The following is a 14,413-nucleotide window of genomic DNA, read 5'->3' as shown; positions in this document are numbered from 1 at the left end:
TGTACCACCCACCCATAAAGCAGAGATATTGGCAAGCTCAGGTTTGAAAAAGTACAAAAACAACAAAATCCTTCTGATTTAGAACAGAAAGCCAAAGGCACCTTAAAAAGAGAAGCTAAAACACAGCTCTGATTCACCAGCCGAGTTTTTCCAGTCACTATGGCCTTATTTCAGCCTCAGCATAATTGCCTGCCCAGATGCAGCTTATGCCGTCCATACATGGGGGCACTCCTTGCTGGAGGGGACAGCAACCCTCAAATAACCTGTGGCCTTTTAGCTATTTGTAAGCTGCTTTGAATTCTTGAGGATGGGTGGAACAGCAACGTGATTAACTACAATAATAAAAATCAAGTCTGTCTATCTATCTGTCAATGGGCTGTGGCCTGAACTGTTCCCAACATGTCCTTGAGATAGATTGGCTGGGGCAATTCTATGTATGACAGATCGGAAAACTAAACCCCAAATAAGGAAGCCACTTCCCAAACACTACCCACAGTGTTAGTGCAAGAGCTGGATTTAGAATGCATAGCAGACTAAGAATGATACATTGCCAAATGCAGGCTTTAATGCAACAATGATAAAGCAACAAATGCCATTCTGTTGAACAGGCTAAAGGGTGGTGGGGGGGATTGTTGCTTCTTTTAAACTTAAAATCAAAGGGGGGGCGGTTTAGAACAATGTTCCTCAAAAAAGGAACTGCATACAACAAAATTTACAGGTTTGTGTTTGTATGTTAATTGATTTTCTCCCTTTGACCTTCAGGCAAAAGTAGACAATGAGATCCTTGATTATAAGGATTTAGCAGCCATTCCCAAAGTCAAGGCCATTTATGATATTGAGCGTCCAGACCTAATTACTTACGAGCCCTTCTACACTTCTGCCTACGAGGAGAGACAGGAGAGGCAGAGTCTTGGAGAGGTAATGATCTGGGGGGGGGGGGGGTGGCCATTCTCTTCTTTACACAGTATTATGACAAGCTAGCCTAGTGCCTGCTCTTTTTAGAAAGTGCTGCTGTTGGTGGTGTTCTGTCCAAATGCTTTACATTTCTTCAGCCTTGGGTGAAGATGGTATTCGTCTTGGGTCATGGAGACTTCTGCAAGAACAAGCCTGTGGTTTTTCTGTGGTTCTTTTTCATTAATGCCCACAGCTGCAAAGATGCCTGTTCAGAGGTTTAGTTTGCACAGTGCCCTTTTCCTTACTGCCTCAGGCAAGCTATCAAGCACCTGCTTGAAGCAATCATATTGGATCTAGCTAGCAGTATGTGATTTTGAAGCACCAATGTTGAATTGAGATTTTTTGAGAATTTTGTGGCAAGAAAAGTGTCCAAGTTCAGCAACATCAGCATACAGTCTTGAATTACAATTGACAAATATCCACTGCATTTATGTGAAGTATGGGTACCAAAATAATGATTATTCACATTTTACCATGAAAAACTGATTGCTTGCAAGGAAACTGTGGGCATGCATTTCAAAAATTAAAGACCTTTCTTATAACCTAACATGGGCAAGCTCTAATCACACAATCTTACCTTCCATCCCAGCATGTCTCCATTTATTTATGGCCGCCATAAATCTGTAACCATTGTAAAAATGCAGAACACATTTGAGATGCCATAAATATAGCACACTTTCCCATTTTTCCAGGGCAGTGCATGTGAATAGAGTTAGCTGCTTTGATGAAGGCACAAGGTGGCCAGAGGTCAGGCCAAACCTAGCCTGTACTAGTTGAATTAAGCAACATGGTGAATAAGTTAATCCACCAGTTAAACATTCTGAAAATTAGGGCATACATCTTTTGCTTGTAGGCTGTACATCCGTACATGGAATGCTTCATTTTCACAGTGGAATCCTGTATCTGTTTTAAAGTAGCCTACCGTATTTCAGAATATATACACATGCTAGGCAGGCCTCTGCATAATTCACCCATGTAAACTGCAGAGATGCTTGATCCTCAGAGGCTTAAAAGGAGTGTGCCTTCTCCAAAGGACTCCCTAAATGATTGGCTTCTCCATGGATCGTGCAGATTATCTGCATCCCTAGTGTCGTGAGCTGAGGTTCCTCATTTGAGCATTCAAAAGCCACAGGCCATTTTCCTTGCAAAGGAAAATCACCAAAAGCATAAATCACCCTGAATGAATTTCTGGGCATGCACAGAGCATTTTGTTGAACCCAATCCAGATTCACCCCCAGGAACTCTCCTTAGGAACATGCCATGTCATGGGATCAAGAGCCAGGGCTGCCCGGCCTGTGTCTGAGAAACACTCCTTCTCAGAGTCCCCTCCTGCAAGCTGTGTATCTCGATTATTCCCAGGAACTGCCTGCCCACCTCTTAGGAGTTTGGTCTTCAGATAAGTGCGTCCACTTCCCTCATCTCATGTCTCTGCATGGCCCTTCCTCCCAACTCCCCTTTGATCTGCTTCACGTTCCGGTTCCGGTTCTTCTGAACCCAGCCAGTAGTCCTTGAGAACAGGAACTCAAAGGAACCATCCTGCTTACTCCCAGCACCTGGCACGCATCTATTGTTTCTTGGAAGTTGCTTGCAGAGCCCTTGCTGGCTCCAGTATTTGTACAGCTGAGGCAAGGACAATGTGCACTGGGCCTGTGAAAATGAGAAAGGCAAAAAATTAATAGTGAGCTTTACAAAATAAACCAACTGCTGGGAGACAGGATAACATGATGCACATTTTGGCCATTTGTTGCTCATTGTAGCTGTAGATTCTGGCTTCTGTCTTGTTTGTTGATGCACATGTTTCAAACAGACTGTCACAACAATTGTAAACCGTTCTGAGAGTGTGTGCTGATAGAACAGTCTATAAAAACTTTAAATAAAGAAACAAACAATTGTGAACACAGATGCTCACGTGGGAATGTGGCACCATTGTTGTATGTGTATGACGATATTCAACAGAATTGATTTATTTATCCCAGATTATATACATCCTATAAAGACATGCAAGCATTGAGTGATAGGACACACTTGGGAGATAACTTTATATTAGGTACACACTAGTGCATGTAATGGTCCTCCAGGGTTTTTTTCCCTTTTCTTTTAAGCAAAGTTGCTTTGGGAATGGGGGAATTTAGAGAGAAGCAAAGGGTGGAAGGGTTGCTTAATCCTCATGTTGGAAAAATATTCTGTTTAACACAATTTTAACAAAATATAATGGAGCAGGTACTTGACTTACCTGGTATTCAGAAATGTGAGTGTTCTTCTCAGTTTTGCTTTGTAAACAGCTGGAAACCCTTTTCTGTAATCATGTTTTGTCAGTGGATCAGGACATGGCCTCTAAATGTTGCTTTGTATATTGGACAGTTTAAGAGGATGTGTCAGGGTACAGGTAAAGGTGCAAATAGCAAAAGAATCCATGTTGATCTCTAAGGGTTGGGTTGAAAATTGGATGCAGGAATTCTGAGGTTTATTTTTTAAAAAGTAGGATCAATAGAAAGAGCAGTCCATAAACAGAGTCAAATCAAACCTAGCCTGTATGATGTCAGTTGTCACCAGAGATGAAGGAAATAGGGGAGGCAGAGTCAAGCTGGCTTGACATCCTATCAACCAAACAGTGCAACCAAACATCCCTGGATTGTTTAGCACAGCATGCTTGCCTGTTTAATCAGCTACAGATGCAGAATTTCTCATTCCAGGAAGCCCACTAGGGCTGCCTTCCCATGCTCACATCCTGTGAACATAGCAGAACCCCCAGCTGGATCAACATGCATACGATTTTGCTACATGTCACATGTATGTGCATGAAGCACTTTCAACACTTTAAAGTACGGCTGTGTAATTGTGTATGATGCTTCCGTATTTCCACAGTGGCAGCCTGACACACTTGTCTTCAATTGGTTTAATTTAGAATCAGACAGTTAGGAGAAATTAGGATCAAACTAGATATTGCAGCTAGAGATTTCTGCACTGTTAAAAACTAGAAAGTAGCTGTGGGAGTAGCAGCTAATTCTGACTGGGGCCATGGCACTGAGAGGAGTGGGTTAACCTTTCATCTGCATAAGCTTCTCGTGTGGAGGAAATAAGTAGACAGATGCCAATATGGCATCGGGGTCCCCTCCTTTGGAGCTCCAGTCCCAGTGAAAATCAGAACTCCTCCTGCAGCTGTAGTGTTGTTGCTGTTATTACCATTTAGTGTAGCTATGTTAAATCCCAGATCGTGCTTCGCCAACCCAGTGCCAGCTCCAGGTTTTAGAGTGCCTTTAAGCAAAACATTGTCAGTGGGTCGATTGTTCCCTTTATTCTTTTTCACTATTGCCTTCATTTCCTGCCTGACTGGTCAAGAGCCAGCAAGCAGGTGGGCAGTGGCATCTTCTCCTCACCACCATCCTTGTCTGGGCCAGTGCAAGTGGCAGGGGGAAAAGCAGGTCCAAATAGTGAAGACAAGCAGCACCTCTGGGCACTCTTGTCAGTGGCCTCTTGTTGGGGTGAAGGCCTTCAGCAGGTGCCCAAATATGCCTACCTTAGTAAGGTATATAATCCCAAATGGGAAAACAGTAGGATCTGGAATAGAAAATAATTTACCACATGTATGGGTAGACAGGAAACTTAATAAAGTTCAGCTCTGGGGAGGCAGTCTTGGTTGAGACCATGGTTCATGAGGAGCTTCAGGAGAAGTGATCTTGGGGATTTTTACAGAAAAATACTGCAAGAAGCATCACACTTGTCTCTCCACATACCTCAACAAGAGGCAAATAGGATTTCTGTCGTCTGTCACTGTCTCACAAACACACACATACACAGAGGGAGAGCGTCTGCAGTTTCTTTTTTGCAATCAAATCCAGGGTAGATGATCATATTGTGAACTTATCTTTTCAGATAAGATTTTCAGGGATAGCAGAAAGTAGATCACCAGATGTTTTTGACTTCCACTCCTAGCATTCCTGATTATTGCTATGCTGGCAGAGACTTTTGAGATATCAAGTATAAAACATCGGTAATCTACCCTCTGTGCACCCATGTTATACTCCCAAGTCTATATGTGGCCAATGCCTCTGGTGAACCCTACTGAGCTCTGAATTCTAATCTAGTAGAAAAAATGTGTGATTTCTTTGGAATGAAACAATCTTCCTTCAGTGCGGAAGATCAAAATCAGCACTGATTTGCTAGACACTGGAAAAATAAGTGGCTGACTGGAAACCACAGAAAAGTTTGGGAAGTGTTCAGACAATATTCATGAAAGGAATGCTAGAGCTAGGTTTCAAGATGTTTAAAATTTCCAAAACTGTGCAGAATACCTTTTTGGCTCAATCTTAACATACTTTATCCTTAACATCCTCTGCATAATGCAAAAATAATTGCTTATGTAAACAGCTTGTGAGACAGAGTTTGCCTTTATGAATTTCACTAAAAAGAACCGTGTTGACTATTTGCAGAGGAATATCAAAAATTAATGTCAAGTTGATGGTAGTTTTTGTGTGCATGAATTTAAAATGATAATGTAGAAAACCTGTGTGTGATTGACTGTTCACATGAATTTACTATATACTTGGATGTATTTTTCATTATTAGATGCATCTTCCCCTTTGTTATCAGTGAAGCAAGATTAAGTGGCTTGGCAGATTTATAAAAATGTGTAGGATTCAAAACAAAATGGAAATAAATGAAAATGTACACAACAAAAGCTCTTTTTATTTAAGTGGGGGTTTGCGGGGGCGTAATGATAATCCATCACAGCCCTGTAAGCAATCCGTATTTTCCTGCTGGATCACATTCTTTCAAAAAGTTTCCACCTGGGGAACTGACCTGTACTAGAATGAATAACAGATACTTAAAGTGGTTTTTCATATGGAGATTTCAGTTGAATTTCAAGATATTTCCTTATGTTGTATGCACTGTATAAGTATTAGTGATGGAGTAAGTATATAAATATCCAACTGAATAAACAGATAAAATCTCAGAATGTTGAAAAAATGCAGTTGAAAAAAGCCCATTTGGTTCTCTGAGATGTGTTTTTATCTCTTTGGGCAACTGTTTTACAAGATTATTTAATTTTATTTGAATTTAAGTCATTTAGCAGTTTGGTCGGAGTATTTACCATCATGCTCTTGAATAGCTGGATCTTGTTCCTCCATGCCCAGTATTCTCTTTCTGTCTATTGTGTAGGTCAGTATAAGAAAAGCAATGACCTGTAAATCACTTTCTACCATAGTACCTGCAGCCTTTTCTTCACATGTCTGGACCTTTTCTTTGAATCTTATTCCCTGCTTCCCATATGTGGTCACTTGTTTACCTGAGCTTTGTGCCTTTTTCTGGGCTGTCAGTAGAACATATTGTCCCCACCAGCTTTGCTTTATAATTTAGGGCATTCTCCTAAGCATTGTTTATACAGGAAAAAAACCCTTACAAATTCCAGCATGGCTGACTGCAGGGATGCTGGGAGTTGTAAGACATTTCTTCTGAACATGAATATTGCACCCACCATTTCTGAATTGCTACTTAGTTTCAGTCCTTTCTATGGAAAATATTTCCATATAGCACCATCTAGAGGAAGCCAACCAGTTAACATTCTAGTTGCAATAATGTGTTCTGAAAGGGAATAAATGTAGTGGGTCTAATTTGCCAGACGTGTAGGGATCAATAATTCTGGTAGGAAATATTTGGTGTTTGAATGCAGCACATTTTAATGGGCAATTCTTTGCCAACTGTCCACAGTTTCTCTTCCACCATAGTGTCAAAGGACTGATAAAAGACAGATCTCTTGGCTGCGTACTGCTTTTGGTTTATGGTTGTAATGGCTTCCATCATTGTTCACATTTTTCCCAAGTGCACTTCTTTTTAAGGGCCTTTAACTGCTCCTCCTTACCCTTGGCTTTGTATAGGGTGATGCCTTTTGTATGAGCTGACTGCTAGTATGTGATTGATAGAAGAACCAGCAGTGAAGCACAGGGAAGTTTCATAGTGGGACAGATGAGAGTTTCATTTGCATCAGGCCAATGTATTCCCAACTAGAATGCTAGAAAAAGAAACCGTTGAACCAGTGTAAATCTAATTATGCTGCCTTTTGATGCTGTGGTACAGTCCTGTTATGGTACCCAGATGGTAACATGGTAGTAGTCTTGGATTAGAACATATTTTGCCTCATGTATAACTTAAGTTTTCCCCATGCATTCCTTGATACAATGCAGGAATGGGCAAATTCTTCACTCCCTTTCTTCCTTTGATTTTATGTCTGCATTTCATGATACAGCAAGTGATGTTAACCATGGAACTGGTTATCTGACCCTCAGCTGAACATGACTCACAGTATCACTGCCATGATGTGCTATGGATGCTTTTCTAGACGTTTACTCCTGCAGTGCCATTGAACTTTACTTTCTGGGTCTTTATATCCTCAGTGAACTAAAGTTTCATTGGGCCTGATCAGTTCTCTCCTGTCTTGCTTCCATTGTTTGTAGTAACAGACACTGAAAGTGTAGAAGTATTCACACATTTGGGCCTGTACCCCAATTTAGACACATACCTGTCAGACACATACCTGTCAGACAGACCATTGAGTGAAATAGGCCTCACTATGGAGTACAAGCCATATATACTCCTCCATTCCTTTGCCCTGTCCTCAGTCATTGTTAACAATGGAAGAACCACTGTAGTTACATGCAAGTGATGACCACCTACCTGGATTTCTTAGTCAAATTCATAGAAGATGAGGATATCAAGGGATACTAGTCAGGAAGGCTATATATTCGAGGGGAAAATGAACAGGTGGGTGATACGGTTTTCATATTCCATTTGCAGCCTCTGAGAAGTATCTAGTTGGCCACTGTGGGAACAGAATGCTACAATAGATAGATAGGTCTTGACCCAGATGTTCTCTTATTTTCTTAGTGCAACAGTATTTATCAATTCTTCTCAGGGAAAATAACCTACATCTTCAAATGTGAAGTCTAGGAATACTCTCTGTTCCTGCATTTCCAGAACTGTAACTATAAGCCGACTAAGAGCTCTCCCACTGAATTTGATTTAAAGTTTTCTCCTCTATAAAAGTTGAAGGACTAGGTTTCTGTCATGTAACAGTAGTGACAGTCATAGGAACTCTGGCAGTTTTGTCTCTGAAAGTTTTGTTCCGTAGCATTTCAACACCAAAAATGTGGACCAACATAGACCACAAACATCAAGACCCAGGGTATTCTGCTTTGTTTAGATTGCTCCTGAGTTTTCTGTTTGACTGTCCTACTGTCCAAGATCTGAGGCTTTGCTTTTCAATTTCGTCTTTTAAAGCCTTTTCAGAATTTATGAAAAGAGTGATGATCCCAAGCCTTCTTTTACAGACTCAGTCTGAGATACAACAGTTCTCCTTTGCACATTGAAAGTGTAAGTTGAGAAAGACAGTGCAAAATCTCGAGATATTGGGAATGAAAGACAGATATTCTTGTTGCACTTTCTAGGGCTAGCATGGCACTGACTCTTCATATGAGAATTGGGGCGGGGGGGGGGGGGGATAGCCCATGAATTGCGCAGGGCTGCACTACAGTACTGCAGAAGAGTGAACTTGAATCCACAGATGTTCTCCCACTTGTGAATGCATTTGTGCAAGCTCTTAAACAGAAAATGGAGAACTGCTGCAGAACCTCCTCCTTGTAGCTGTTTTAGTAGCTGTTTTCTTGTGATAGTTTTGCAAGTTGCAGTAGAATTTTCTTGAAATAGTTGCTGTTTTCCTCCTACTCATCCCTCTGTTGGAACAATTCATTGAATTGAGCTTCAGTTTGATGGTGTATTGAAGTAAATTCACCAAAACTTCCCAACAAATCCAGGCCATCTAAGAACAAACTAAGAACCCATATGATGCAGTGGCTTCTGTGTGGGATTTAGATGTGATTTCAAATCCCTGTTCAATTGTGACAGTCACAGAGTGGTGTTGATCATTAGCTCTTTGCCAAATAGACATCAGAAGATGCTGAATGAGAGGCTTAGCTTTTGAATAAAGGGTGAGATACAAATACAGTAAACATACTATTCCCACATCCACAGCCTGAACTGGCAATATATAATCAGCAGATGGAGATGGACATTTGAGATAACATGTTGTGAAGAGATTTTCACATAACAGCTATGAAAAGGATATCTAATTTTTCTGCTTTTTTTTTACATTTCCTGTATAAATGTCCAGAGAGAGCTATCAAACCTGTATTCAGTGCCAAGACTCGTTAAATGTTCAGTAAACCCTCCCTCCTCCCAATGGAAGCAGTAAAAAAACCTAGAATTTCTGATGTCACTCAAAAGTCATGACCCAGCAAGATATTGGCATGCTAATGCTAAGTTTGGAAGCTTTCCATAGAACTGCAGTAATTATCAAAAAATACAAGCTTCTGGTTGTCATCTTTGCAGCTAGTGCTACAACTGTTGAAAAGGGATCTGTTTACCCAGGAATTTGCTGATAATAATGCTTAGCAGAGTATATTTTTGTTTGTTCATTTTTACCTGTGTATTTTAATAGATTTTGTATATCATCCTGTTAATCTAATAACGAATGTTGGTATATGAGTATTTTAAATAAATAAACTATTGCCAGACTATTTAATTGAATTAAGCACATATGGGATTTTTGGCCTGTTAAGCAGTTTCCTAGATCTGAGCAGACCATGGGCAGTTTGGTAGAGGTCTCTGGATTTAAGTGGCTCTAATAACCTTTTCATGTTTTCAGTAGCTCTGAAAATGTTACCACTTCTGGCACAGAAGGAGCAAAGTTTCTCTGTAACCTTCCTTTTCCCATGTCTTGCAGTCTCCAAGGACACTCTCTCCAACTCCTTCAGCAGAAGTAAGTTTGATGAAACATTTTCCCTCTGTTTTACTCTTTCTATATTAATTTTAGCAAGCAATAATAATTGTGTGTTATTTTATTTGTTTTAACTGGATATCTTTCTATTAAATGTGTTTTTAACTGATGAGCTTCAATATTTCATTTATAAGTTTGCTATGCTTCGGTATTTCGTTTGCTATTCTTAGTGGAACTTCGAAATAATTATTTTTTTTTTTTTGTTATTCCCGGTTCTGTGCTTCCAGCCCTGAACTGGTCATATGACAAGCAACAATTATTGTGATTATGCTTTCACTGAATGTGATTATCCTGTGAAAATGCATACATTTTAGCAACTCATTATATCTGAGAAATATGGGATTGTATAAATGGGATCATTATAATATTCAATAATAAAATACTTATGCAAAATATATTCCTTCTCCAGGGTTATCAAGATATTCGGGATCGGATGATACACCGGTCTACCAGCCAGGGCTCCATTGGTTCTCCTGTGTACAGTCGTCACAGCTACACACCCACCATGTCACGTTCACCACAGCATTTTCACAGACCTGGTAAGTTGTCATAAATTTACGGGACCAGATCCTGAATGAATCTGCCTTTATGGCATGGAATCATGCAGTAAGGAATCTATCTCTTTGGAGATAGGAGACATTCTACCCCTTACAAAACTGTTCTGTTATCTCCTCCCTTCTCCCATTTTAATGATCTCTTTTTAACTAGGAAAGATTTGAATCTGGGCTAATGGGAAAATAACTCATAATTTTCTACAATGGTTCCTGTTTCTTAGGAGGGTGTTGAATCACAAGAAGAAATAGCACAAGAAGAAAATTTATGTTGTTGCCTGTACTTAGAAAATATTCTAATAGAAATATAATAATAATAATAATAATAATAATAATAATAATAATAATAATAATAATAATACTTCCATGAGTGTGGATTCAATATCACCGTCAGGCCATAGGCATAGTTTCACAGCTTGTCAGTACTTGTAAGAGGCCATATAACCTCTCTTCTTTGATGTTGAAAATCTAAAGCCACCTTTTGAATATGTTTAAAGTCCTAATATGAAGACAGAAGTAATATTGTAAAAAAGCCAATTCCTCATTTCCTTATATTCAGATGTATATAGCACATCTGAGGGGTCACACAATAGCAAAGTAGGAAATGTATATTGTATTTTCTTTTGATATTTACCTTTAAATTTTTCGTCCATGAATTATATCTTTTTATGTCATTGAAATTTTCCAGTATTGTAAAATTCAGTTCATTCTCTGACTACTTAAGACACATCAGATTAACAGGATCTTTGGCCTGTGGATCTCCAAATGTAGAGATGAGTTTCACAAAGATCTTTCATTTCATTCTGTCATTCAGGGATTCATTCCATCCGACTTCTAGTCCAGCTTAAGAGAATTTCTAGAATTGATTTTGGAGTTCTCTCATATACAATTTGCAGCAATTTACAGTTTGCAACTTGCTCTTTTACACTACAGTATATGTACGTTGATTGAATTTCAGAATTGCATTAAGATTCCTTCGTATGATTTGTGCAACACATATTCAGGTTGCTGAGCATTGGTAACATAAGGAAAAATGAAGACGCCAGGTACAGGAAACTGCAGAAGGGGAGTGCTCTTAATATTTGGATATTAAAAATATGAATTAGCTCTGTTCTGGAAACAAGACCCCATAATTCAGAACCCTGAAAATGGGGAGCAGGAGGAATCAGCTAGAAAAAATTTGTAACTGTTCCTATCCAAAAGCAGAAGGAAATGCAGGTGTTGTGTTTTTCAAGTATGTTGATTGACCCTACTGAATCTATTAGAAACAGTGAAGAAGCTGCACATTTCTGCTTATTGTTATAAGTGCTGGGTTATAAACATTTTTGACTACACTTCACCTTGATTATGAGCTTTGTCAGCACTTGACAATAGCTATTTCCTTTTATAACCATTGAAAAAATACATTCCCTCCACTTTCTTTTGTCATTCACATGGACCAAGATGATCATGGCTTCACTGAGCTATAACACTAAATATGGGCTTACATGAACAGTCTCTGGCTTATGTGCAACCCCTTCCATTGCCTTCTCTGGTGCAGGTGCAAGTAAATGACCGGAAGCTTTCACTTCTGTTTCTATTAAGGAAGTGTACTAATCACATCATTCAGTTCAAACCCCTATCAGAGATTCAGAAATCAGCCTGATTCATCCCAGATCAACTCAGGGCCACCTGAGACCAACTTGAACCAACTCAGAGAGCAACCCAAATGCCAAATTTGAATCTTGATTTTGAAAATCTGCTTCCCATTAACTAGCACAGGAAATTAGCAGTTGGCTATAACTTTGATGGCATTTGACAGAACTGAATGAAATCTGAAGAAAAAATGGCCTCTTGTGTTAAGTATATATTTTTTTAATTTTTTAATATATTTCTTGGCAGAATGGGATAAAATTTCCAAGCATAATAGCCCTTCTGTGAAAAGACCACATCTGCCAAGGTTCAGATAAATAGGTGCAGGGGTAAGGACTCTGCAGAAACAGCTTTATAATTTTCACAAAAAGGATGTGCTTATCTCCTAAATGCTTTGTTGCAGTTGATGTAAAAATGAAATATATCATAGGGGCTGGCCTAGCTTAGCAATGTGCAAAATTTTGGAAGACTAGGAGCAGTAGTTTTTGTGGGAGACTTTCCTACAAAAAGAGTTCCACTACAGTGGAATACTGCTTCAATTTGGACATCTCACAGATCTTTCCAAATTCATCTAATTCTGTTCAGGATTCAGTCAAATCCACCAGTTTTTCACTAACCACAGCCTAGCACTATATCCAAGCCTGAGAAAGCTTCTGTTAGTAACTTTGGGTTACTATTTGAATGCCAATGTTAGGCCACAGTTCATAAAGCTGGTTTCAACGAATCATAGGTAAGATTAAAGCTGGTTTCAATGAACCATAGGTAAGATTCAAACATAATGCCAAAGTGAGGTTAATTGAAAAAGGAAGTGAAATCTTCCAGTCTCTTCCACACAATTGTTGTGAAGTTCAGGGGATGGGGAAGTGCACAAGTCCAAGGTTTGGCCATGTAATGCTAGTTTCATCATAGCTTCATGTATGAATTAAGCCAGTGTTCAAATGAAAATGAATATATGGACATATTTGTCAATATCATATAGTCACTACTATTAAACATGCCATAACTAATTCCATTTCAAGAAAATTTATATGACAATCCTAAAATATGACTCTGTGATCAGAATACAGAATAGCTTTTCCTACATTTTTAATCCTATAATTTCCAATAGAACTATATACCCTATTTTTAAACCATGAATTTAAAGAGTTGTAAATGTAACAAGTACATTTTCTCCAAATCAGATTTGTTGAGATTTCTTGTGGCATTTCTTAAGATTTAGAAGGTGATTCAGCTTGTTTTGCCAGTCTGCTTGATGGCATACTAACCTAAATAAATGAAAGCCATGGTTTCAGAAAGCAGTTCAAAACACTGGGAAAATAAAACAATATTGGGAAATTACTGAGAAAAGTTTTTCTTAAAATTGGATCTCTTGCTTCATTTTTTAACATTTTAAATTTTAAAATTGGATCTCATGCTTCATATGCACTTTTTGTGGGATCTCAACCTTGTAGTTCTCAGTTGATCCTGGTTGGCCAGATTCTTATCCAAACAGCTTCGGGTTCAAAGTGTTAAGATGAATGAATGACAATTGCAAGCTCTGTACTGTGTGTAAAGATAACATGGATACTAATTTAAGCTTGAGCAAAGAAATATCTAGTGTAAAACTAAGTCTTCATGTTCTTCTAATGAATTTTCTGAACAGTTCTGTAGCCTGCAACTTCTTTAATTTCATTTCTTCCCCGTTATCATTGTTGTAGCTGTTAAGTGCTTTTCTCCCTCTGTTCTCTCCCAGTCTTCGGTCACTTTCCTTGCTTCTGTCTTATTTTGTGTTCTCTTTTCTTTGTTTCCATTTTGTTCTGCCTTACACTTCCCTGCTGCTGCAGAGCTGCTGTCTAATGGTGTGCAGCGGTTAGCCCACCTTCGCACTAGCAGCCCCATCTCCACCCACAATGACTCCTGCCCCTACTCCCCTTTCCGACACCACTTCATTCCCTATGTCAAAGGTAAGGAGACAGGCCATTCAAGTGAGAATCCAACAGAGTGGAGATTTATTAGCATTCCTGGAAGGCTAATAAGGTACATCTCCATCAGGTGGCTATTAAATGTGCAGCTCCCAGCATGCCTCAGATTGTACCATAATTACTATGTTAGACCTGACATACCTTCTTCTCTCTGAGGAAGTATGTCCTTTCTAAGGGTCCTCCCTAGGTGAAGTGTCTGGGAGTAAACAATTCTTTATGTTGCTCATTGAAAATTGGTTTTTGTCATCTTGGGAATTTAACTTCAAAATTCACTGAAATTTGGCCTCTATTCAAACACATAAACGTGGCCCATAGATTCTATAAGGTGACTAATAACTCCTCTCCCAATGCCTCGGACTCCTGTGCTAATCAGCCAGCTTTGCATCTCTTGTATGTATGTTTCTGTAGTCCCATTCCTTCAAACCTAAGTGCAGAATCATTTAGTAATGGGATAATTTTACCAAGTTCTATTTGTGTAGTATATA

General features: G+C 39.1%; 1 protein-coding gene across 16 annotated transcripts in view; it reads left to right on the top strand.

Annotated features, from left to right (window-relative positions):
* ABLIM1 (actin binding LIM protein 1) overlaps positions 1-14,413 on the top strand; it is a 153,111-nt gene that overhangs the window by 94,182 nt on the left and 44,516 nt on the right. For 15 of the 16 annotated variants that reach the window (XR_006415615.1, XM_044439442.1, XM_044439401.1 and 12 more), the window contains 3 exons: positions 763-918; positions 9,731-9,766; positions 10,194-10,323. Coding sequence is in view for 15 of the 16 variants with exons in the window: in XM_044439442.1 (XP_044295377.1) it covers positions 763-918; positions 9,731-9,766; positions 10,194-10,323 (322 nt within the window). In the remaining variant the exon portion in view is untranslated. Of the gene's footprint in view, positions 1-762; positions 919-9,730; positions 9,767-10,193; positions 10,324-13,790; positions 13,911-14,413 lie in introns of all 16 variants that reach the window. The other variant, XM_044439510.1, reaches the window with a different exon arrangement.

This window comes from Varanus komodoensis, unplaced genomic scaffold (genome assembly GCF_004798865.1).
Source record: "Varanus komodoensis strain SLA01 unplaced genomic scaffold, ASM479886v1 scaffold1, whole genome shotgun sequence".
Classification (NCBI taxonomy): Eukaryota; Metazoa; Chordata; class Lepidosauria; order Squamata; family Varanidae; genus Varanus; species Varanus komodoensis.
The sequence above is the reverse complement of the archived record's forward strand: the minus strand, read 5'-3'. Positions and strand labels throughout refer to the sequence as shown.